Source organism: Salvelinus fontinalis, chromosome 8 (assembly GCF_029448725.1).
Source record: "Salvelinus fontinalis isolate EN_2023a chromosome 8, ASM2944872v1, whole genome shotgun sequence".
NCBI lineage: Eukaryota > Metazoa > Chordata > Actinopteri > Salmoniformes > Salmonidae > Salvelinus > Salvelinus fontinalis.
The window spans coordinates 8,823,700-8,847,393 of NC_074672.1; the positions used below are offsets into that span (position 1 = coordinate 8,823,700).

The 23,694-nt window shown below is 43.7% G+C and overlaps 1 protein-coding gene and 1 long non-coding RNA gene across 2 annotated transcripts in view; one reads left to right on the forward strand and one right to left on the reverse strand.

Moving 5' to 3' along the window:
* The window catches only part of LOC129860471 (kazrin-like), a 167,288-nt gene that overhangs the window by 139,699 nt on the left and 3,895 nt on the right, over positions 1-23,694 (forward strand). The window contains exons 9-12 of the mRNA XM_055930874.1: positions 8,676-8,801; positions 8,842-8,921; positions 9,304-9,422; positions 10,492-10,723. Coding sequence (XP_055786849.1) covers positions 8,676-8,801; positions 8,842-8,921; positions 9,304-9,422; positions 10,492-10,723 — 557 coding nt within the window. The remainder of the gene's footprint in view (positions 1-8,675; positions 8,802-8,841; positions 8,922-9,303; positions 9,423-10,491; positions 10,724-23,694) is intronic.
* LOC129860472 (uncharacterized) lies at positions 16,297-21,638 on the reverse strand. The gene is made up of 2 exons (XR_008760383.1): positions 19,419-21,638; positions 16,297-17,755 (listed from the first exon to the last, which is right to left on the reverse strand). It is a non-coding gene; the product is annotated as an uncharacterized LOC129860472 (long non-coding RNA).

Below are 23,694 nucleotides of genomic sequence, written 5' to 3' on the forward strand. Positions count from 1 at the left end.
GCCTACACGAAACCCAGCCCTTATTTTAAGTGTTTTAAAAATTTCCCTATGGGAAAAATGAATGGTGAAAAAACTATTGGAACCATTTCACTGTTTGACTGTTAGGTTTTTGGGATATTATGATTCATGCTGTGGTACTCTATAGAGACTCCAACTAATGTATAGAACAATCTTACAATGATCTACTTTGGTTACGATAAAAGCATTGTGAAACCTCTGACACAAATTAATTTGACTTAGTGAAAATACATTTTTTTCGCCTTACTTACTTACCACTTTTTCCATGTGGTTTCTTCATTCACAGACTCCATGAAATGATGACTTCATCCTAAATATTTGGTCAAATTATACATTTGTGTACTGTTTCCCAGAAACAAGGGTGGCTCAATTAACCCAGATTCAAAAATCACTGAAGCTGGAGACTCAGCAGCTCACAGATCACTGCACCTGTACATACCCCATCTGTAAACAGCCCATCCAACTACCCTCATCCCCATACTGTATTTATTTATCTTGCTCCTTTGCACCCCAGTATCTCTACTTGCACATTCATCTTCTGCACATCTACCATTCCAGTGTTATTTATTGCCTTAACTCCCTTATCTTACCTAATTTGCACTCACTGTATATAGACTTTTTGATTTCTTTTTTTCTACTGTATTATTGACTCTTTGTTTTGTTTATTCCATGTGTAACTCTGTGTTGTATGTGTCGAACTGCTATGCTTTATCTTGGACAGGTCGCAGTTGCAAATGAGAACTTGTTCTTAACTAGCCTACCTGGTTAAATAAAAGTGATTTTTTTTTAATTAAAAAATAAATAACTCTTAGGCTCAACTTACCCCACTCTCCCCTACTGTGCTGGCTCTGAGATGTAATTTTCACATTGTCACATACTCCATCAACTATAGTGGATGTGTAACCAGGCAAGTGTAGTACAGAATAGCTTTGGGTGGCTTGGCTCAGCTCAGTCGTGTGAAAAGGGTATATACATGTACACTGAGTATACCAACCGTTAGGAACACCTTCTTAATATTGAATTGTGGACCATTCTTAAAACACACAGGAAACTGTTTTAGTGTGAAAAACCCAGCAGCGTTGCAGTTCTTGACACAAACCGGTGTGCCTGGCACCTACTACCATACAAAGGCACTTAAATATTTGTCTTGCCCATTCACCCTCTGAATGGCACACATACACAATCCATGTCTCAATTGACTTAAGGCTTAATTAACCTGTCTCCTCACCTTCATCTACAAGTTAAAAGTTTTAATGTCACATGCTATAATCCCAACAATGTTTAAATCAATAACAATGTAATACTACAAATAACAAGGTAGAAAAAAACACACAAGATTTAAAAATAAGAAATAGGAAGAACATGATAAAGTAAGTAAGCATCCTAAACTCAGCATCCTAAACTCAGCAAAAAAAGAAAGGTCCCTTTTTCAGGACCCTGTCTTTCAAAGATAATTCATAAAAATCCAAATAACTTCACAGATCTTCATTGTAAAGGGTTAAACACTGTTTCCCATGCTTGTTCAATGAACCATTAACAATTAATGAACATGCACCTGTGGAACAGTCGTTAAGACACTAACAGCTTACAGAGGGTAGGCAATTAAGGTCACAGTTATGAAAACCTAGGACACTAAAGAGGCCTTTCTACTGACTCTGAAGATCACCAAAAGAAAGATGCCCAGGGTCTCTGGTCATCTGCGTGAACGTGCCTTAGGCATGCTGCAAGGATGCATGAGGACTACAGATGTGGCCAGGGCAATAAATTGCAATGTCTGTACTGTGAGACGCCTAAGACAGCACTAAAGGGACACAGGACGGACAGCTGATCGTCCTCACAGTGGCAGACCACGTGTAACAACACCTGCACACGATCGGTACATCCGAACATTACACCTGCGGGACAGGTGCAGGATGGCAACAACAACTGTCTGAGTTACACCAGGAACGCACAATCCCTCCATCAGTGCCCAGACTGTCCACAATAGGCTGAGAGAGGCTGGACTGATGGCTTGTATGCCTGTTATAAGGCAGGTCCTCACCAGACATCACCGGCAACAATGTCAACTATGGGCACAAACCCACCATTGCTGGACCAGACAGGACTGGCAAAAAGTGCTCTTCACTGATGAGTCGCGGTTTGGAGATTTGGAGGTGGAGGGTCTGTCATGGTCTCGGGCAGTGTGTCACAGCATCATCGGACTGAGCTTGTTGTCATTGCAGGCAATCTCAACGCTGTGCGTTACAGTGAAGACATCCTCCTCCCTCATGTGGTACCCTTTCTGCAGGCTCATCATGAAATGACCCTCCAGCATGACAATGCCACCAGCCGTACTGCTCATTCTGTGCGTGATTTTCTGCAAGACAGGAATGTCAGTGTTCTGCCATGGCCAGCAAAGAGCCTGGATCTCAATCCCATTGAGCACTTCTGGGACCTGTTGGGTCGGAGGGTGAGGGCTAGGGCCATTCCCCCCAGAAATGTTCGGGAACTTATAGGTGCCTTGGTGGAAGAGTGGGGTAACATCTCACAGCAATAACTGGCAAATCTGGTGCAGTCCATGATGCAGCTGGTGGCCACACCAGATACTGACTGTTACATTTGATTTTGACCCCACCCCCCTTTGTTCAGGGACACATTATTCCATGTATGTTAGTTACATGTCTGTGGAAGTGGTTCAGTTTATGTCTGTTGTTGAATCTTGTTATGTTCATACAAATATTTACACGTTAAGTTTGCTGAAAATAAACGCAGTTGACAGTGAGAGGATGCTTCTTTTTTTGCTGAGTTTATATACAGGGTCAGTTCCAGTGCCATATTTACAATGTGCAGGTGTAACGTCCTGACCAGAGTTCTTATGTGTTTTGCTTGTTTAGTGTTGGTCAGGACGTGAGCTGGGTGGGAATTCTATGTTGTGTGTCTAGTTTGTCTGTTTCTGTGTCCAGCCTAATATGCTTCTCAATCAGAGGCAGCTGTCAATCGTTGTCCCTGATTGAGAATCATATATAGGAGGCTTGTTTTGTGTTGGGATTTTGTGGGTGATTGTTTCCTGTCTTCTGTCTTTGTGTTCTGCACCAGATAGGACTGTTTCGGTTTTCACATTTCTTGTTTTGTTATTTGTAGTGTTCTAATATATTCTTTATTAAATCATGTTGAACACTAGCCGCGCTGCGTGTTGGTCCTCTCCTTCATCCCAGGAAGAAAACCGTGACAGCAGGGATACTGGATCGATAGAGGTAGATATGTATAGGGGTAAGGTAAGTAGGCATCAGGATATATAATAAACAGAATAGCAGCAGTGTATATGATGATTGTATGTGAGTGGGTGTGTTTAGTCAGTTTAAATGTATGTGAGAAAATGATGGAGTTAGTATTTGTATGTGTGTTGGAGTATCAGTGTGGGTAGTGTGTAGGGCCCTGTGAGTGTGCATAGAGGACAGTGCAAAAATAATAAATAGTAAATGCAAAAGGTCAACTCAGTCCATTTAGACATTTTCTTAGCTGTTTAGCAGTCTTATGGCATGAGAATTTAAGCTTTTCAGGAGCTTGTTGGTATCAGACTTGATACACCGGTACACCTTGCTGTGCGTAAGCAGAGAGAACAGTCTATGACTTGGGTAGTTAGTCTTTAAAGATTTTCAGGGCATTCCTACACACTGCCTGATATAGAGGTCCTGGATGGCAGGGAGCTCGGCCCCAATGATATACTGGGTTGTCTGCACCACTCTCTGTAGCTCCATGCGATCGAGAACGGTGCTATTGCCATACCAAGCAGTGGTGCAGCAAGTCAAGATGCTCTCAATGGTACGGTAATATAATGTTTTGAGGATTTGATGGTCCATGCCAAACTTGTTCAACCTCCTGAGGTGGATGAGGCACTGTCGCGCCTTCTTCACAACTGTGCACGTGCGTGTGGACCATTTTAAGTTCTTAGTGATTTGGACGTTGAGGTACTTGAAGCTCTCGACCCCCTCCACTGCACCAGTGTGGCTCCCATGTTGAGGGTCAGCGTGGCAGAGGAGATGTTTCCTACCCTCACCACCTGGGGTAGGCCCGTCAGGAAGTCCAGGATCCAGTTGCAGAGGGAGGTGTTCAGTTCCAGGGTCCTAAGCTTGGTGATGAGCTTGTAGGGGACAATGGTGTTGAACACTGAGCTGTAATCAATGAGCAGCATTCTCACATAGGTATTCCTTTTATCTAGGTGGATGAGGGCAGTGAGGAGTGCAATTGAGATGGCGTCGTCTATGGATCTGTTGGGGCTGTATGCACATTTGGATGGGTCTAGGGTGTCTGGGATGATGGAGTTGATGTGTGCTATAACCAGCCTCGACAAGCACTTCATGATATAAGAATATTTTGAAGATAAATACACAACGGAGAGACAGAGGACTAAAAGTCAATAGAGTACTAACAATCAATGGAGAGCATCAGGGGAGAATGACCATCTACTTCCAAGCTTTGAATAAACCCATTTTAATCCCCCTGATTTACTTTGGGGTCTGTGTTATTGAAGAGTTACATCAACTGCTAACAATGATTACAGATGTGAGTGCTACAGTCAATGTGGCATGAAGCCTTAGAGGTCTTGGTAACAGGAGTGATGGTGGTCATCTTAAAACTTTGGGATTACATACTGGGGAAAGGAGAGGTTGAAAATTACCGTGAACATACCTGCAAGCTGTTCTGCGCAAGCGCCCTGAAATACCATCAGGCCCCGTGGCCTTGCTGGTATTGACCTGTTTAAAGACTTTAATCACGTCGTCCTCAGAGAGGGAGATCACCCAATCTTCTGGGTCGATGGAGGCACTCACAACCGGCCAGATGTTGTTATTGACAAACTGTGCATCAAATGCATTGAGTTTGTCTGAGAGAGAGGCATTGTTGGGCACATCATGGCTGGGTTTTCCTTTATAATCCGTAATGGACTGTAGCCCCTGCCACATGCGGCGAGCGTCGGAGCCAGTGTAATATGATTCCACCATATTCTTATATTGTTATTTTGCTCGTTTGATGACTTTGCGGAGTTCAAAGCGGGACTTCTTGTACTGGTTCCTGTTCTCAGCCGTAGCTTCAGGGTTGTCTGCGATAGCCCTATCCTTTAGTTTAGTGCCAACCTCAGTGTTAATCCAGGGCTTTTGATTGGGGATGCAGGAAACCTTAACTGTGGGGACAACATCGGCGATGCATTTCCTAATGAAGCCAGTGACGGAGGTGGTTAGCGCGTCGACAATATCGGAGGAGACCCGAAACATATTACAATTAGCGCTAGAAAAGCAGTCCTGTAGCTCAATCTTGGATTCTGGTGACCATTTTTCAACTGAGCGAGTGACAGGTAATCTGTCTGAGTTTCTGCTTGTTTACAGGAAGCAGGAGTACAGAGTCATGATCTGATTTGCCGAATGGCGGACAAGGGAGGGCCTTGTATGCTTGCTTTTGGGTAGAATAACAGTGGTCTAGGACTTTATCGCCCCTAGTGGCGAGAGATATGTTTTGATAGAAGTTGGGCATCACATCTCTTAAAGGAAAACTCCACCCAAAACCACTCATTCCTTTAATTTAAAGTGTTAAAAAACACAAATATTTTTGGTGAACAAATGTTTAATTTTGCCGTTATAAGGTTGGTAGCAACATGGAAAATCTGTTGCAGTTCAATTTGACTACAAAATCCACAATTCAATGCTCACTCTATGGACTGGCTGGCAAGCTAGCAATCAAATGTAGCTACACACAATAATAACAAAGACAATATCAGCATGTAACATAGCTAGTTAGCTGGCAAATCCCCTAAACAAACCTCACTACCAATTTAGGAGTCTACAACCAGTGGATCGATGTGCCTCAGATGGGAAATGTTGCCCATGCTACACCAATCGCCGCGTATTGCATTCTGGGTGAATCTGGGACAAGGGGCGCTCCCCTTCAAGGAGTCTATTGGGCACTAGCTCAAAAACCCAACATTAGCACGAATTTTGTCAACAAGAAGTACAACATTACATATCTTTTCTGAGATGTAAGATAATTAACTTGCCATCAGTAGTATCGTATAGAATCGTGACATTACGTACTTGAGGAAAATAGACACATTTCTCCAGATATACACTGACTTCGAGAAGGGATTGCGTGACGATTAGCTTAGCAACCACATGACGCAGCATGACAACGTGAACGCGATTGGTCAACAGTCTGTTGGGTGGGGCGTTATACAATACGTTCCTTCATTCATTGGATTCCTATCTCCTTTCTATATCCGGGGTGCACCATACAATGCACCCTGACTAAGAGGCAGACAATTTTTTGTTTAAATGTGCTAGACCCTCTGTTAAATTACACATTTCTCGAGGTAGGAATATTGCAAAAATATGATCAATAGCTCATTTGAGAGAAGCCATCCTCCCAAGTTATGAGATCGGCCAGTATTGAAATCTGACACGTATGAAAGACGTTTTTGCGATCTTAAAGTCATATTCCTATTAACTTCCAGTGTAGTGAGAGCGACTTTATCACAGTGCTACATCATACTGGACAGATTTCTGCCTGATTGAATGCCAATAACTCAGATATACATGAAAACATGAAATGACCCTGGGAATCGATAGAACATCACTCAGAGATGCACAAAAACAACATAACGTTCAAAATGGGTGAACCTTTCCTTTAAGTGCTAGCGTGTTATTCTTCTTCTGAGGTGGAATGCATACAACAGTCCCGATAACAGCTGAAATCTCCCTCGGGAGGTAAAAAGGTCGGCATTTGGCCATCATGTATTCCAAGACGGGTTGAATAATGGGTTGCCACCACCGCTCTCGAGTCAGCATACCAGTTGCTGTTGGTGAAGAAGCAAACCCCTCCCCCCAACTCCATTGTCCTGTCGTCACGGTGAATGGAGAATCCATCGAGTTGGATAGCCATGGGGGTATCTTGTTCAAGAGCCATGTTTCAGAAAAGCAGAGAATATTGCAGTTTCGAGAGTCCCGTTTGTAGCAAATATGCGATCGGAGGTCATCTATCTTATTGTCAAGGGGCGCTCTGCCAGGTCGCAGTTGTAAATGAGAACTTGTTCTCAACTGGCCTACCGGATTAAATAAAGTTGAAATCAAAAAAGGCACCAAGTGACTGATTGAAGTGGATTTAGCAAGTGAAATCAATAAGGCATCATAGCTTTCACCTGGATTCACCTGGTCAGTCTATATCATATTTGAGCAACACTACATGTTATTGTGGAGAGGGATACAGAAAGAGTCTGCTAACCAGTGGTAATGACAAACAATAACTTTTACTGACCTATTAGCAGGTGGTACAATGAATGTACCACCTCTGAAGGTACTGTTATTTTTCTCCCTCAACTCTGCTTACTTTGCTATATCTCCTGGGCTGTTAGATTCCATAGACACAACAGGACAAAGCATAAATCGAGAAAGACTGGAGGAATGGTTTAGAAAATGTTGTGAAGGAAACTGAGCAGAATGCATACCTGTTGCTCTGTTTTGCCAGACACCCACTGAGATTTAAAACACCTGTTCTGGGCAGATAGTATTGGCTATGGGTTGTGTTTGCACCTTTATTGTGCCACGAAGATAAGTGCGAACACAAAGCAGCCATAGAGAGGAGTCCCTTTCAAGGAGCCAGCAGGACAATTCCTCCATTCTTCTGTATCCTTACCTTGGGATATGACTAGTCTCTTATTCTTAGTGTAATTATAAGTCATTCTTCATGTGGGGCCGGGAACGAATGCGAGCAATTTTCTAGCAGGACTGAAGACAGCTTAGGGAATTGTCATTGTGTGATTTAACAAAGTGATGTAGATCTGCTAGGTAAGAGGTAATAGTCGAACATCTTCACATTGTGCCCAGACAACATCTGCTACAGTATAAGCCTGATGACAAAAACGTTGAAATGATAAGCATGCAAGGAATCCTTATTTCAATGATAAGGAGAGGATAACCCTGGAATTTGTGATGAGTTATATGATTTTCAAGTTACTTTATATGTTGTACCATCTTTTAACAATAATACCTTTTTCACTAAGGGACGATATAATTTGTTTATGCAGTATAAGTTCATGCCATAGAAGCTTTAGACTGCCACCTGCTGGCATATTCCCTAACAAAACAAAGGGGATAATACTTATGAGGGAGATGGCACTCCTACACGTTGATCAGTTAATTAACTCTCCCTGTTTAACTAATTAACCTTACTAGAGTCCTATAGCTGCATTATGCCATTATGACTGTACAGGTTTTCTCCTCTCTATTATCAAGCAGCTGGACTTGCAGGCTAATATTGACAGATGAGGCGAATTTAACGTACACGGGCAAACTGTTTTTAACAGCTTCTCTTTAAAGGACTTAGTAAGTACATACATTTGTTTGACACTGTGGATAGTTTGTTTACAAGCTTTTCTGAGGCTTGGCAAACGATTGGCTATGCACAAAAGCTGTCAAGTAGCCAAAGTGTGTTATTCCATTAGAAACTACTCTCTCTCTTATAAACAGCACACTCTGTCTTATAAACAGCAGGGCAAGGGCTTTCTATCTCCTTTTGGTTACTATGGTCCTTGTTTGTTCTATAGAAAACCAACTGCCCTCGTACTACCACTCTCCCACCTTCCAAAACCCCCCTGCCCATATCTTTCCTCCCACTCCCCTCGCCCACCTATCCAGACTCAGACAGTATCTCAAGCCCCACTCGCCTCAGTCTCAGCCTTTCTGATGGGGAGGATCAGCTGGACCGCCTCCAGCAGGTGGAGCTTGCCCGGGGTATACCCATGTCGCTGTGGAGGGCAAGCAGGTGGAGCTTGCCAGGGGCATACACATGTCGCTGTGGAGGGCAAGCAGGTGGAGCTTGCCCGTCCCATGGCGATGCCCATGTACATTCTCGGCTGCTCGGAGAATGTGAAGAGTGGCAAGGTAAGACCCGAGAGGGCACCAAACTGTAGGAAGACTTAGGCCAGTATTCAGTCAATTAAATCCATGTGACTTTCCGAATAGCTCTTTCAGAGGTGGATTCATTTGATTTTCACATCAGCTTGTCCTGCCGGTAGAGCAAGTTGACACTTGATACAGAGATTGACGGTCTGGTTACTACGTTGGAGCCTGGAGACTTCTCAGCCTGGTTTGCTCTCAGAACTGAACGAGTCACATCAAGAGATTATCAGTTTTTAAATCAATTGTCAATTTCCGCCATCCGGTACATGTTGTGGCGCAAATCAAAGGCACTTGTGAAATTGGAATCCTGAAATCCACTATCAACAATCGGTTGAATGTGATTTGACCTTTGACCCCTGTGCAGGTGCTGCTGGGCCTGTCAGATGAGGACCTGGAGCTTGGGTTAGGGGTCACCAGCTCCATGCACCGCAGGAAGCTCCGGCTGGCCATCAAAGACTACAGGGACGCCGAAAACGGCAGGGGGTGAGATGCTCCGCTCCTCATACACCTTCTCACACTAAAACCACAGATCTAAGATCCAGATATTCATGTACCTTCCTAATGGTTAAGGTTATCTGACCCTGGATCAACCGTTAAAGGCGAACTCTACTACTCTCATCTGCAATGGTATCAGACACACACATACAGTAGCGGCTTGCTCCCTCTAGTGTGAGATGGCCCTCTGCTGGTCAAACATGACTATCACTATTCTAACACTGCATAACACCACACATTATTGGTGACAAGCACATGTAAGCAAGGTTAGACAATGATCAGAGACAGAGGTACAGGGTTTGGCAAACCCGGTTTCAGATTTGGAATTTGAGCTGCCTCCACCAAGCGTTCCAAGGCAATTAAAGAATGCGTATGCAAACCAGAATGTGAATTAGAATGTCACTTTCTTGCAGAGTTGGGGTCAATTTCAGTCTGTTGAATTGGACATGGCTTTTCCACATAGGAATTCAATTCAATCCCTGGAGTTGGGATTGAATTGACCCCAACACGGGTGTCAAGGAGCATAGGCCCAACATGTTGAAAGTCGGAAGTTTACATATACCTCAGCCAAATACATTTCAACTAAGTTTCACAATTCCTGACATTTAATCCTAGTAAAAATTCCCTGTCTTAGGTCAGTTAGGATCAACACTTTATTTTAAGAATGTGAAATGTCAGAATAATAGTAGAGAGAATGATTCATTTCAGCTTTTATTTCTTTCATCACATTCCCAGTGGGTCAGAAGACTACATACACTCAATTAGTATTTGGTAGCATTGCCTTTAAATTGTTTAACTTGGGTCAAACATTTTGGGTAGCCTTCCACAAGCGTCACACAATAAGTTGGGTGAATTTCCTCCTGACAGAGCTGGTGTAACTGAATCAGGTTTGTTTCCATAGTCAAGTTGTATTCTGATTGTAAACTGGCATTTGTCGATGTATCATTAGTGACATCTTCATCTGCTTGTAATCTGTTTCCATCTCCTCCTATCTTTTCTTCTCCTATCTTATCTCTTCTCATCTCTCCCAATGTCCTGTCATCTCTTCACACTGCAGGCTGTCAAAGGCTGCAGACATGGACCACCACTGGGTGGCCAAGGCCTGGCTGATCGACGTGGGGCTTCCACAGTACTCGCAGGCCTTCCACACACACCTGGTGGACGGGTGCATGCTCAACTCTCTGACACAACGTGATCTGGAGAGGTCCCTCAACGTCACCAAGAAGGCCCACCAGGTCAGCCTGCTGCTGGGCATCGAGCTGCTGCACACGCTCAACTTTGACAAGGAGGTAGGTAGTCATGCAAACAGCAACACACATCCATATAGATGTATCCAAGATGGCGTAGCAGTGTATATGGGTTTTGTCATTGTCCAGTGTAAACTTTTGTTTTTTTTGTGTATATTTGAATATTTTTCAATCTCTTTTTCAATTTTTTTATTAAATATACCTTCCGTTAACCCGCCTCACCCAATGTGATACGGATCTGCTATTTTTAGACCTTATAGCTAGAACCTCCATCAGAAGCTAGCAATCAGATGCTATCCAGCTAATTAGCTACTAGCTATTTAGTCATTGTTAGCCACTGCTATTACCTTTAGCTCAGACACCAGCCGCTTTTAGCCTGGATAATACCCGCCTGTCTGCACAGCGCGATATTAACCCTGAGCATATCGGACTGCTTTTCTCCACCAGATTCACCAGATTTCTGCTGTAAGCTCTGGACCATTACTCCAGATCATCGCAGCTAGCTAGCTGCTACTGAGTGGTGCAGCCCCAAAGCTAGCCTTGAGCCAGGCCCATCTCCCGGCCTGCTCAGTGGACGCTATGATCACTCGACTACACAGCTGATGCCTCCCGGACTCTTCACTAACACGACTAGAAGCCACTACATCACCGGATTTCTGCCGTAAGCTCTGGACCGTTGCATCGGATCATCGCAGCTAGCTAGCTGCTCCCGAGTGGCTATAGTGGCTAACGCCCTTGTCCCGAATCCAGCACCAGTTAGCCTCGAGCCAGGCGCATCTCCCGGCTAGCAAACTAAGTTACTCCAGCTACAATACCTCTTTTGCCAATTGGCCTGGACCCTTTGTCGACAGGGAGACCCGCCGATCCATCACGACTGGTCTGCCGACATAATTCTGTCCAATGTGCCCTCAACTGGCCTTTGTCGGACGTCGGGGAAGACGCTTCTGCCAGCCCCAGCCTGCTAACTTTATGAACGCCGTGTTCCCCGCTTTCTACTGTAGTAACGACTGCCTAACGGCTTCCCTGTTTCATCTATTGCTGTTCACTGGACCCTATGATCACTTGGCTACATAGCTGATGCCTGCTGGACTGTTCATTAATAATCACAGCACTCCATTTTTGTTTATTGTTTATCTGTCAGCCCCAGCCTCGAACTCAGGCCATGTGTGTAGTTAACTGACCCTCTGCCCATTCATCTCCATTTTACCTGTTGTTGTTGTCTTAGCTGATTAGCTGTTGTTGTCTACCCGTTGTTGTCTTAGCTAGCTCTTCCAATCAACACCTGTGATTGCGTTATGCCTCGCTTTATGTCTCTCTCTAATGTCAATATGCCGTGTATACTGTTGTTTAGGGTAGATATCATTGTTTTATTTTACTGCGGAGCCCCTATAGCCCCACTCAACATGCCTCAGATACCTCTTTTATCCCACCTCCCACACATGCGGTGATCTCACCTAGCATAACTAGTGCCTCCAGAGATGCGACCTCTTATCGTCACTCAATGCCTAGATTTACCTCCACTGTACCCACACCCCACCATACCCCTGTGTGTACATTATGCCATGAATCTATTCTACCACGGCCAGAAATCTGCTCATTTTATTCTCTGCCCCCAACGCACTAGATGACCAGTTTTGATAGCCTTTAGCCGTACCCTCAACCTACTCCTCCTCTGTTCCTCGGGTGATGTAGAGGTTAACCCAGGCCATGTGTGTCCCCAGACGCTCTCATTTGTTGACTTCTGTAACCGTAAAAGCCTTGGTTTCATGCATGTTAATATCAGAAGCCTCCTCCCTAAGTTTGTTTTACTCAGTGCTTTAGCACACTCCTCCAACCCTGATGTCCTTGCCGTTTCTGAATCCTGGCTTAGGAAGGCCACCAAAAATTCTGAGATGTCCATCCCCAACTACAACATTTACCGTCAAGATAGAACTGCCAAAGGAGGAGTTGCAATCTACTGCAGAGATAGCCTGCAAAGTTATGTCATACTTTCCAGGTCTATGCCCAAACAGTTCCGAGCTTCTAATTTAAAAAATGTATCTCTCCTGAAATAATTCTCTCACTGTTACCGCCTGTTATAGACCCCCCTCAGCTCCCAGCTGTGCCCTGGACACCATATGTGAATTGATTGCCCCCATCTATCTTCAGAGTTCATTCAGTTAGGTGACCTAAACTGGGACATGCTTAACACCCCGGCCATCCTACAATCTAAGCTAGATGCCCTCAATCTCACACAAATTATCAATGAACCTACCAGGTACAACCCAAAATCCGTAAACATGGGCACCCTCATAGATATTATCCTGACCAACTTGCCCTCCAAATACACCTCTGCTGTTTTCAATCAGGATCTCAGCGATCACTGCCTCATTGCCTGCATCCGTTATTGGTCCGTGGTCAAACGACCACCCCTCATCACTGTCAAACGCTCCCTGAAACACTTCTGTCCAGGCCTTTCTAATCGACCTGGCCCGGGTATCCTGGAAGGATATTGACCTCATCCCGTCCATAGAGGATGCCTGGTTGTTCTCTATAAGTAATTTACTCACCATCTTAAATAAGCATGCCACAGAACAGATATAGCACTTCGTTCACTCCAGACCTGGCTGCCCTCGATCAGCACAAAAACATCCTGTGCCGTAATGCACTAGCATCGAATAGTCCCCGCGATATGCAACTTTTCAGGGAAGTCAGGAACCAATACACACAGTCAGTTAGGAAAGCAAAGGCTAGCTTTTTCAAACAGAATTAGCTCTAACTCAAAAAAGTTCTGGGACACTGTAAAGTCCATGTAGAAAAAGAGCACCGCCTCCCAGCTGCCCACTGCACTGAGGCTAGGAAACACTGTCACCACTGATAAATCCACGATTATTGAGAATTTCAATAAGCTTTCTCTACGGCTGGCCATGCTTTCCTCCTGGCTACCCCAACCCCGACCAACAGCTCCACACCCCCCGAAGCTGCTTGCCCAAGCCTTCCCAGCTTCTCCTTCACCCAAATCCTGATAGACTTAACAGCCTTGCTTTCTGAAATGACTGCCACGCCTGGTTCACCAACTACTTCTCAGATAGAGGTGATTGTGTCAAATTGGAGGGCCTGTTGTCCGGACCTCTGGCAGTCTCTATGTGGGTGCCACCAGGTTCAATTCTCGGGCCGACTCTTTTCTCTGTATACATCAATGATGTTGCTCTTGCTGCGGGTGATTCCTTGATCCATCTCTACGCAGATGACACCATTCTGTATACATCTGGCCCTTCTTTGGACACTGTGTTAAAAAACCTCCTGATGAGCTTCAATGCCATACAACACTCCTTCCATGGCCTCCAACTGCTCTTAAGCGCTAATAAAACTAAATGCATACTCTTCAACCGATCGCTGCCCGAACCCGCCCGCCCGACTAGCATCACTACTCTGGATGGTTCTAATACGTAGGTGTCTGGCTAGACTGTAAACTCTCCTTCCAGACTCATATTAAGCATCTCCAATCCAAAATTAAAACTAGAATCGGCTTCCTGTTTTGCAACTAAGCCACAAACATTTCATAAACTCACACAAACGCTTGGATTGCTTTCGCTGTAAAGCATATTTTCAAAATCTGACACGACAGGTGGATTAAAAACAAGCTAAAATGTGTTTTGCTGTATTGCACTTGTGATTTTATGAATATAAATATTTTTAGCTTTTATTTTGTAATTTGGCGCTCTGCAATTCAGAGATACCTCATCGGCCCTGAAAGAACTCCTCTGGACTATGTAAACTGGAAACCATACATCCTTAGGCTGCATTTACTGTAGCTGGGGATTTTAACAAAGCTAATCTGAGAACAAGACTTCCTAAATTCTATCAGCATATCCAATGCGCAACACGAGCTGGTAGCATTCTGGATCATTGCTACTCTAACTTTCGCAATGCATACAAAGCCCTCCCCCGCCCTGCCTTCGGCAAATCTGACCATGACTCCATTTTGTTGCTCCCAGTCTATAGACAGAAACTAAAACAGAAAACTCCCCGTGGCCAGGTCCATCCAACGCTGGTCTAACCAATCGGATTCCACTCTTCAAGATTGCTTCGATCACGTGGACTGGGATATGTTCCGAATAACCTCAGGCAATAACATATACGCTGACTCGGTGAGCGAGTTTATTAGCAAGTGCATCGGAGATGTCGTACCCACTGTGACTATAAAAACCTTTCCTAACCAGAAACCGTGGATGAATGGCAGCATCCGCGCAAAATTGAAAGCGCGAACCACCGCCTTTAATCATGGCAAGGCGACTGGAAACATGACCGAATACAAACAGTGCAGCTATTGCCTCCGCAAGGCAATCAAACATGCAAAGCGTCAGTATAGAGACAAAGTAGAGTCGCAATTCAATGGCTCAAACACGAGATGTATGTGGCAGGGTTTTCAGTCAATCACGGATTACAAAAAGAAAACCAGCCCCGTCACGAACATCGACGTCTTGCTCCCAGACAAATTAAACAACTTCTTTGCTCCATTGAGGACAATACAGTGCCACTGACACGGCCGCTACCAATGCCTGTGGGCTCTCACTCTCCGTGACCAGCGTGAGTAAAACATTTAAACATGTTAACCCTTGCAAGGCTGCTGGCCCAGACAGCATCCCTAGCTGCGTCCTCAGAGCATACGCAGACCACCTGGCTGGTGTGTTTACGGACATATTCAATCCATCCCTATCCCAATCTGCTGTCCCCACATGCTTCAAGATGGCCACCATTGTTCCTGTTCACAAGAAAGCTAAGGTAACTGAACTAAATGACTATCACCCCATTGCACTCACATCTGTATATCATGAGGTGCTTTGAGACTAGTCAAGGATCATATCACCTCCACCCTACCTGATACCCTAGACCCACTCCAATTTGCTTACCGCCGAATAGGTCCACTGACAATGCAATCGCCATCTCACTGCACACTGTCTTATCCCATCTGGACAAGAGGAATACCTATGTAAGAATGCTGAAGAAATTTGGCTTGTCACCTAAAACACTCAAACTTTTACAGATGCACAATCGAGAGCATCCTGCCGGGCTGTATCACCGCCTGGTACAGCAACTGCACCGCCCTCAACCGCAAAATTTGATTTGATAACTTTGTGCCAAGGATGCAAGTCATATATACATATAGTCATTACCATGCATGAGATCCCCACATTGTAGCATGTACATTTAATATATTCACTGATCATGTACTGTACCTTGGCAAATAATGGTGCAGTTCAGGTATGAATGTCTGAGAAATTTTCATTCATTTCCAATTCCAGGTGTATCAAATTCCAGTCTTTGAATGATGCTGTGTCTGCATGTATGTATTACACTTCAACAGAGTTTACCAATCTTGGTCCTGGGACATCAATGGTTACACATTGTAACTATGCAATAGACTAGAAACATGATTTAACTAGTTAAAGGCTGATTTATGATTCATATATACAGAAGTAGAATAAACATTTTTAAAAAACAGTACATTACACTTCCTATGCATCATGTAAATACTCAAACCGGTTCATCTCAATATCTAATTTTCTGCATTGATGTGATAAACACAGGACAGGAGTAGTATTTCTTCAAATAAGAGACTTAATTTCAACCAGTAGAGAATGTGAAATGCTTTATTGAAAGAAGTTAATTATCCAAGTGTTATAAATACATGCATTATAAATATTATAATTGTATTATTAGAAATACAAGTTCAATCTGTACTTCAATGCACATCTGTTGTGCATTATAAAAACAGAGGAAGAAAGGTGGGGAGAGAGGTGTAAAAGAAAGGGAAAGAGGTAAGGACCATAGGAGCAGGGAAGGCAGCATATGATTAATGAATCCCAGTGCTACCTTAATATTATCTCAGTTCATCACAATTACATTAAGTGTCTCTAGTGGTGTCTCCTAACCAGCCTTGGACTCCCAGTCGGCACGAATGGTCATCTTAAGAGCGGGTGAGGTGGCGATGACGGGACTGTGGGTTGGCATCCTCTTTCACAGCAAAACATATCTGCAGACAAGAGATGGAGAGAGAGCATGCTTAAGCCTTGTTTGTTTTTTATTCTAACACTCAGTCATAATCATCAGGAGATGAAATGCAAAACTGACCTTGGATCATTAACTCTGGGACTACTACATCTCCATTTCAATGTAAAGCATCTCTTTAATAATACTTCCTGTTGCCCTGACCAAGTGACCTCTGATCATGCTGTGCCCTCTATGTAGCCAGTTCAGATGCGGGAGGGATTCACAGACACAGCTGATATAACCTAGAGGCTTTACAGAGAAGGGGAGAGGGATGAAGTGAAGAAGACTTATTGAGAAAATAAGGTAGTTAAAGAGACAGTGTTCAACAGGAATCTGTGTGTGTGGCCCTCACCTGGTGTCCACACTAAAAGTGGCTGCAGAGTACTTTATGCTGAAAACCATGAACGGACACACAAGGATCAATAATTTAGTGTAGTTATAGAAATAATGAAGTGTCTTACTATTCTCCATGGTTGGCACTCTTGCCTATTCTTTGAAGCAGCCAGTTATACACCAGAGCCTGCTTACTGCACAACACAACCCATCAATCAGATTGATACATGAGTGTGTAGATGTGGGTGTCTAATTGTTCTAATTTTGTTCAATATGGGTGACTTATAATAGCCTGTTTTGTTTTTGTACAGACGTCACACCCTTACCTAAGCAGCACCCTCAGCTGAGAAGTAGAAATCAAAGGGAGAGAAACTAGGAATTGAATAACAGCAGTTGACATAGCTAAGTAAATGGAAGAATACTCTTATTGCAATGTGGATGGCTCTATAAAGAGCCTTTGGTTGTGCATAGTGTAGTCTATCCTTGAACCATCCTGCAGAGCGCCAGACTTCTCCTCTGGGACACGGCGGTGAGCTGCAGATCCCATCCTGGTCCTCGTGTCCATCCTCATGAAGTTATGCAGGACACAGGTAGCCTCCACACACACCTGAATTCCTCCAGGAGGATGGCCCTGGTCACTCAACCTTGCAGTGCCCTACACGGTAACTGTAGGCAATCGGTTTGAAAGAATCTACAGTTACAAGGTATCTGTGGTAATATGGAAGATAGTCATTATTAGACTTTTGAATCAAGTAATTGTGGATTACTAAAGTATAATATCCCTTAAAACAATTGGATTGATAGATGCATGTGACAATAACAGGATCATATCAAGGATAGCATCACAAGTTAATACAGATACCACTTGATGCTTGATGATGAGTTGATCATTTGAATCAGCTATGCACAAAAATCTGCACCTCTGAGTCCCCTAGGGCCAGGATTGAGAACCACTGCTCTTCATTGGGACAGGCTTTCATAGCTCTCTTTATCTGAGGACAGAACCTCACAAGAAACAAACTTTATTGTACTAAAATTACACTGCACTGAATAGTATGTTACTATTATCTCTGTCCTCACTTCTAGGGACTGGAACTACACACAAGTACCAGCCCTATTGTTAAGGCTGCGAAAGTTCAACTGAGATGGGAACAATACCACACCTGAACTTGGTTAAAATAATTGTTTAATTCAAAAGTTAATAAATGACAAATACATTTTTCGTATATACAGGTTCACTGCACCACCCCGCAGGGTGGAACAAGGAACTGACTTGTTCTTGACAAAGATATTATATTATACTCATGACAGAGAGAGTTCCCACTTCCGAGCCGGCCTGTCAGAGTAGAGACTGGGCGTGGTTTAGACTCACCCAGCCTATCGTTGGTGTTGGCACATAAGCTGGTCCCAGCCTCTTTGCTCTTTCTGGTGTCCTGTCGCTGTTGCTGTGTAGATTACGCTCCCTCACCCCAGAGACTGGGGTCAGACAGTTTTATAACATTGTCTGAGATATCTGCACCTGTATACAATGTCCACTGTTCTCGCTCAAGGCTAACTACAACTTTTCCCAGTACTCTTATCTGAGCTAACTGTTACTTCCAGCACACACACACAGACATCCAGGCGCCCAGACCAACAGTTAGCTAATATTCAATCACGTTTGTTATAGTATTCAATCACATATAATACAGTTGCTAATATTCAATCACGTTTGTTATAGTATTCGGTTATAGTCTATTGTACACCACAGTCAGCAGTCTCATGATTCACCCCCTCCTGTGTCTCTCTAAGATTAGCACAGTCTCGGTCACACAGTACAGCTTCACACTACTGATACATTTGTTGCATACACACACATATTTCATACACACACATATTTCAGGCTGTGGCCTCATGGTTAGACAGAACACTGGTAAGAGTGAGAACAATGGAAAATGCAGGTTCACATGAGTCAGTAATTCAAACTTTAATGTATAAGAAGCCCTACTAGCTTATAGTTAGTTAAGCATGTCAAAAAACCTTACAAAACCCCACACTATCCAGAATAGCCTACTCATTTTGACAGTTGGGGCTGATATCCTTTCACCCTCCTCCATGGCTGTTAGTTAGCTACCTACAAATGCATTTGGAGTTTGTTTTATACAGTGATAAATACATCAAGATAGCTAGCTAATATGAAGTTAGGTACATGGGTGATATTTATTTAACTTAGTTAACTAACGTTACCTATACAGTATGTAAAGTTGGCAAGAAAGCTAGCTGGCCAACTAGATAGCTCATTTAGCAGGTCGTTTGAGTTAGCCTGCACTGTAGCTAGTTAGCTAATAATACAAAGTTTTTTTTTTTACATTTTCAAAATGTATTTACTTACTTGAATAGGTTCTCCCAGCCATGTGGACAATTGGAAACAAGGCAGCAAAGTTTGTCACCAGAGCCTATTACTATTGAACTATTTACACATTTAATAACCAGACCTTCTTACAAACTTGCTATGCTGAATTCTTGACGCACCCTCGGAACTTGCTGCCAGCACGCCCACAAGCGAGTCACAATGGGCTGCCTAAGCGGAAGACGGCAATTTACCGCTTGCTAGTGTACATGTCTGGCACATGGCCATGCGGTACAGCGCTTGATTTTCCCTCTGCATGAATCCAGGCCCCGCAAATGCGCCACACCCTCCATACGAAGCTTCCGTTCACATTTTCGGATCAAGCATAAATATTCTTATATGTTGTTACTTTTTCTTTAGCCCTTCCGTCAGAGAAAGTTCCTGGTTTGAAAATAGGTGACAATAGTGAATTTCCAAGACATAGCTTACATACATAATTGATTTGATCAAGGGCGATCAACTACAAAGGAACTATTTGGAATGGATGGCTACAAATGAAAACATCACATCGCGCGAATCTTTGTCTGTCAACTATGCAAGGTAAGGCCGTGTAGACTACCACCCCATTTCTTTATTATTACAAACATCTTTGGTTTTTATCAGTTTAGTAACTGTGACATTCATACATAGCCGAAACTATAGTCTATTAGAACGAGAATAATATGGGTTAATTTCTTTGTTTTTCCGAACACACCCCTGTGTTCCGAGCGGGTAAGATGTTATACTGGGCTACTGGGACAAAGACGCGTGTGTTGTGAGCAGCAATAGTGGACTCTGCGGGCTGATTTCAAAATAAAAGTTCTCCATTAAAACTGCGAAAACGGATACAAATGGAAGATGCCACAATTGGACTAGATAATGCTAAACAAAGTTGGAACGTTATATAAATTAAACAAAATATTTGATACAAAGTAAAACATCTGAAATCGCACTGTGGATGTATTGGACTTCATAATTGCATTGGGGGCATACTTCAATTGCAATATACAGCCTTACTTAGCCCAAGATGTACTCTTAAGGAGCATGCCATTGACAATTACAGAATGGTTACCTGGAAGAAAATGAGGGAGGGTCATGCTTTTTCAATTTCAATCAGATTCAATTTAATCTAGTCCAGGGGAGGATCTTGTAATTTATGTTATGTAAATATTTCTTAGTGTTTTACAATTAGTTTCTTATTAGGCTATATATCGCTGTGTGCCCGATGCCACCCCTCATCTCTGATTCTCCACTGTGCACGCAATATCAATTGTGCCTATAGGCTATTTAGTGTGGTCTCAATCAAATTATCCATAGCCTATAGGCTATGAAGTGTATGCTCGGAGTAGCACAGTGCAAAGTTATACTTCTAAAATAGCTACTGGGACGGTGTAAATCAAACTAGGCTGCATTACACACTGCAATGGATATTTCAACCCTGTGCCCTGCTCTGCTCATGCTGGGCAAAATGGTTTCGTGTGCTGCTTAATCAATGCTGTGCTGTGTAGGTCTAGGATGGCAGGTCAGGAGAAGAGTCAAAGGTTTCTTCCCTACATTTTTTTTTGATTAGGCCTAGTCCAAAAAATAAATAGTAATAGCTTACATTGGGGTGCTAAAACTTGAAGCAGATGCCGCGTCACAATCAGTCGGATATGGACAGCTCATGGTGCTGAAAGTCTTCAGTCTTCATTTCACTAACAACAAGAGGGCTTTGTGTTGGAGCCTATTTCTTCCTATTTAAGAAATAAGAGGTAGGCCTACCTGTTTGACAGATGAAATTAGGCTATAGGCTGCTATATCCAAAGATTTGTCAGTTAATTCCTCCACCCACCATGCCTACATTTTAAGGAAATAGAAAAAAGCACAGTCCTATCCCTTGTTAGCTTAAGATTTTGAAGAAAATAAAATTGACCCAAATATATAAAGGTCTATTACAGCGCTTTGGTCCACGATGCTTTATGCTATAAACAAGCTGTAAAATACCCAGGAAAGACGTGATTCCGATGGATATGGGGATATCATTGTTTAGTTTCTTTGACATTCAGAGGCTGACTTTGCTTGGTAAGTAATCTAATTCTGACCCCTTGACTTTTTCTTATTCTAAAACTGATTCAATTGTGTTTTTCTCTCATTAATCTACACACAATACCCCATGATGACAAAGCATAAACAGGTTTAGAATTCTTTGCTAATTTATTAAAAATAAAAAACTTAAATATCAAATTTACAAAAAAAGTTTGGGGTCACTTAGAAATGTCCTTGTTTTTGAAATATATATTTTTTTGTCTATTAAAATAACATCAAATTGATCAGAAATATAGTGTAGACTTGTTCATGTTGTAAATGACTTGTAGCTGAAAACGGCAGATTTTTTTATGGAATATCTACATAGGCGTACAGAGGCCCATTATCAGCAACCATCACTCCTGTGTTCCAATGGCACGTTGTGCTAGCTAATCCAAGTTTAAACTCTTTTTCAATTATGTTAGCACAGCTGAAAACTGGTTGTGCTGATTAAAGAAGCTATAAAATGGGCCTTCTTTAGACTAGTTGATTATCTGGAGCATCAGCATTTGTGGGTTCGATTACAGGTTTAAAATGGCCAGAAACAAAAAAACTTTCTTCTGAAACTCGTCAGTCTATTCTTGTTCTGAGAAATGATGGCTATTCCATGTGAGAAATTGCCAAGAAACTGAAGATCTCGTACAACGCTGTGTAATACTCCCTTCACAGAACAGCGCAAACTGGCCCTAACCAGAATATAAAGAGGAGTAAGAGGCCCCGGTGCACAACTGAGCAAGAGAACAAGTGCATTTAGAGTGTCTAGTTTGAGAAACAGATGCCTCACAAGTCCTTAACTGTCAGCTTCATTAAATAGTACCCGCAAAACACCAGTCTCAACGTGAACAGTGAGGAGGTGAATCCGGGATGCTGCCCTTCTAGGCAGAGCTCCTCTGTCCAGTGTCATTTTTGAAATGAACCTTTCCCTGACCAGTTTCAACTGAAATTGTCCACCATGAACTGTGCTAGCTAGCTAGCTAAATTGTACTAAATAACCATGCTGTTACAATATGCAAATGGTTGGGTAAATAAATAATTTGTGAAACCACAATGTCATTTTGTATTTTATTTAACTAGGCAAGTCAGTTAAGAACAAATTCTTATTTACAATGATGGCCTACACATCAGATGACATGGGGTGAGTTTAGATGAGCTGGTCGGGTGCAACCCAGGCGACGTAGCGATGCAGGGAACTGAGCTCGGACGAGGACCAAAGTCACCCTCCTGGCCCAGAGCCTCGGTGAGGCTAGTGGCTAGGCGGGGTTGGGGAGGTTGCCCTCCTTTCCCCCCTTCTCCAGAGCGAGAGGCCATAGTTCACAAAAATGTTTGAGGTTGAAACGAGAGCATACTGGTGCTTCACCAGCGACGATGAGGGGAGACATTGAACCCCCGCCTTCACCAGGGCGCAGAGCGGTTGACTTGGTACACGGAGCCACACAAGGGTCTTGGGTAAGACCAAAGCGCTTGATACTGAATGCCGAGGTGGGAACCGGCAACCCCCGATCCCCTTCGGACGTGGCCGACGCCATGCGGCTGTGCCTAACAGGGAAAGGGGGAGTTTGAACCAGTCGGGCGCAACCCAGGCGACGTGGGGAGCCCAGAACCCCACACCGAAGAAAGGGAGACGCCTACCCCGTCTTCGGAGAGTCGTAGATACTCGCGCCGTTTACCCGCACTTCATTGGAAGGCCGTCAAGCAAAATAGACCAATCTGCCTTTGTTTGGTGGCCCTCCGTCCGGCAACCGTTTTTTAAAAGCTATATATTTGTTCCCTTTCTTGTAATGTCTTTTTTTGCCCGCCTAACTATCATCCTGGGCTTATAGATCGGCCCGGCACGAGATTTACACCCTCTCCCCCGGATTTTCAAGGGCCAGCGAGAGTTCACCGGACACCGCCAGAAAGCAACGCTTTCCAGGGCTTGGGCCCCTCTATCGGGGCGAACCCATTCACAAAGAAAAGAGAACTCTCCCCGTTGCTCCCGCCAGCTTCTCCGGGATCGGTCGCGCTACCGCACTGGATGCCTCGCGGCGTCCGTCTCCACCACTCTGGATTCGGGGATCTGAACCCGACTCCATCGCCCATCTCTTAAGACTGACTGACCCATGTTCAACTGCTGTTCACATGGAACCCTTCTCTACTTCGGCCTTCAAAGTTCTCGTTTGAGGGCCTCCCGGGTGGCGCAGTGGTCTAGGGCACTGCATCGCAGTGCTAACTGCGC